Genomic DNA, 1,924 nt, shown 5'->3' with positions numbered 1-1,924 from the left:
ACGCGCAAGCATCCGGTGTATTTACTTTTATCCAATCCAAGTATTTGGACACTCTAGTGAAGACTGTTGGAGAACGATGACATCCGAGGCCGAAAGTTGTGATACCTAAAGATGCAATACAAACAATCAGAAGGGTAATAAGATACGAATGACAATAATATTTCGTTAGGCATGTACAGTGAATAGTGATTTAAGCTAAAGAACAAGATCAATAATTACAACGTTACTAATACACCCTTACCGACAATGCGAAGAGTTTCACCGTCATTAATGACCAAAGAACTGCCACTATCATCCTGCAAACAACAATTATACGAATTCTATCAACATTAAATGTCTACGCCCAATCATTGATCACAAGCATTTTTTTAACTGTCCTATGTCTTACATACAAATCAGGCACAATACTTACTCTGCACACGACTTCCCCGTTATGTACCTGTTCGTCGACACAAATCATGTTTTTGGTGATTAAATCGGTATAGGTCGGTATGGCGTTACACTGTTTATTGCTCAATATAGAAACTACAGTTTCTTTTAAGACCCTGGGCTTTAGCGTCATAAATCCCCATCCGGCGACTACACCTGTTTGTTTGGCGTAACTGACTCCTATAAAGGTTTGAAATTTTATTAATATACATAGTTAAAAAATTATTATTCATACATCAGTACACAGCTGCGTACGGTTATGTTCCGCGCTGTGTCTCTAGTCAAATCAAATAATCTCAACTTAAGTGGAAAACGTCTAAGTGTAATGAAAATATAAATTAATCAAGACAAACTTAGTTCAGATTGTGTCAATGGTTTTCATTACCAATGTGAAGGATTAAATAAAGCATCATTCGAACCAATTATCGAATAGCACGTCAAATAAAAAGGTTTGCAGTTCTTATAAATTAAATTAGAGAAGCAAAAATGCATTTTTTATGCAATATTTTTTATTTTTAAGTATATAATCTTTATTTTTAAACTAGTCATACATTTTTCGAAAAGTTCATGATAAATCTTTTTTGGGTCGATAAATACTTAAGGATTAAGTGAAAAAAAATGGAAGATTAAGTTAGGTTGGGTTAACGATTAGTCATATAAAATACACCAATATTTGAATTTGTGTTTTTATTTTAGATATCCTCACGTTGCTCCTAGTAACCGTACAGGACTTTTTTACCCTAAAAAATTTAGAGGGACTGATTGTATTTTCCATGAGATAGTAAATAGAGAAGGTAAGCTACTAAGTCTTTTTTAAAAAAGTCTGGGAGATAAACCAAGCAACACGACATTGGACCTCTTTAGGCCTAATCCACTTATAATTCACTATTGATTTTATGTTTATTTATAATAATCCCATTTTGAGCCCACTGAGATATATTTGTGAGGCATCTTTTCTGCATGTAAATATTGCGAATATTTTAAGGTTAAGTAGATCAGTCAACATGGATATTATACCTTGGGTAGGCATGCAAACTGAATGGAGATCGGGATTCATCGGTATACCATTGGTTTCCAGTTGAATAAGAGCAATATCATTATCGTGCGATTTTGCTTTATAACCATAGTGTACAATTACTTTCTTCACGTTGAAATCCATGTGGTAGTTTGGTGCGTTACGATCGTGCTCAAACAATCGAACTTTGAAATATTTATATGTCTTACTAATTGCTATACTGAAAGCAAGACCGTTTGTCAGATATAGATGTTCATTTATAAATTATAATACATTCAAACCGGCAAAGTAATAAGTAAATAAAAAAACTGTTCACTTAGAGTTCTGAAATCATAATACACAATACTCAATCAGTGTAATATTACAGTATTCCCTTTCGGGCACTTGTTGATTTCGTCGTTAAATATACCTCAGATTCGTCAAACATTATCAAAACTATGTCTTAATCGTCCAAGCAACTAAAATATCGTACAAACTACT

The 1,924-nt window shown here is 33.2% G+C and overlaps 1 protein-coding gene across 1 annotated transcript; it reads right to left on the bottom strand.

The window, feature by feature from the left end:
* Positions 1–215: 215 nt before the first annotated feature.
* On the bottom strand, positions 216–1,588 carry LOC126837162 (transmembrane protease serine 11D-like). Its single transcript, XM_050570993.1, has 3 exons — positions 1,447–1,588; positions 413–609; positions 216–296 (listed from the first exon to the last, which is right to left on the bottom strand). Exons 1-3 carry the CDS (start codon positions 1,586–1,588, stop codon positions 216–218), a joined length of 420 nt encoding a protein of 139 aa, XP_050426950.1.
* Between the last annotated feature and the right edge of the window lie 336 nt (positions 1,589–1,924).

The sequence above is a fragment of the Adelges cooleyi genome, unplaced genomic scaffold (assembly GCF_023614345.1).
Source record: "Adelges cooleyi isolate 19-005CV unplaced genomic scaffold, UGA_ACOO_1.1 ACOO_flye_CR_arks_rails_tigmint_CR_PRNA_247, whole genome shotgun sequence".
NCBI classification, from domain to species: domain Eukaryota; kingdom Metazoa; phylum Arthropoda; class Insecta; order Hemiptera; family Adelgidae; genus Adelges; species Adelges cooleyi.
This window is presented reverse-complemented; position numbering and strand designations above follow the sequence as displayed.

Coding starts and splice junctions, on each gene's coding strand:
- LOC126837162 (XM_050570993.1), bottom strand. CDS start 1,588: ATGGATTTCAACGTGAAGAAAGTAATTGTACACTATGGTTATAAAGCA. Junction 610..1,446: donor AGTTTGCATGCCTACCCAAG/GTATAATATCCA, acceptor AAACCTTTATAG/GAGTCAGTTACGCCAAACAA. Junction 297..412: donor ACGGGGAAGTCGTGTGCAGA/GTAAGTATTGTG, acceptor TGTTGTTTGCAG/GATGATAGTGGCAGTTCTTT.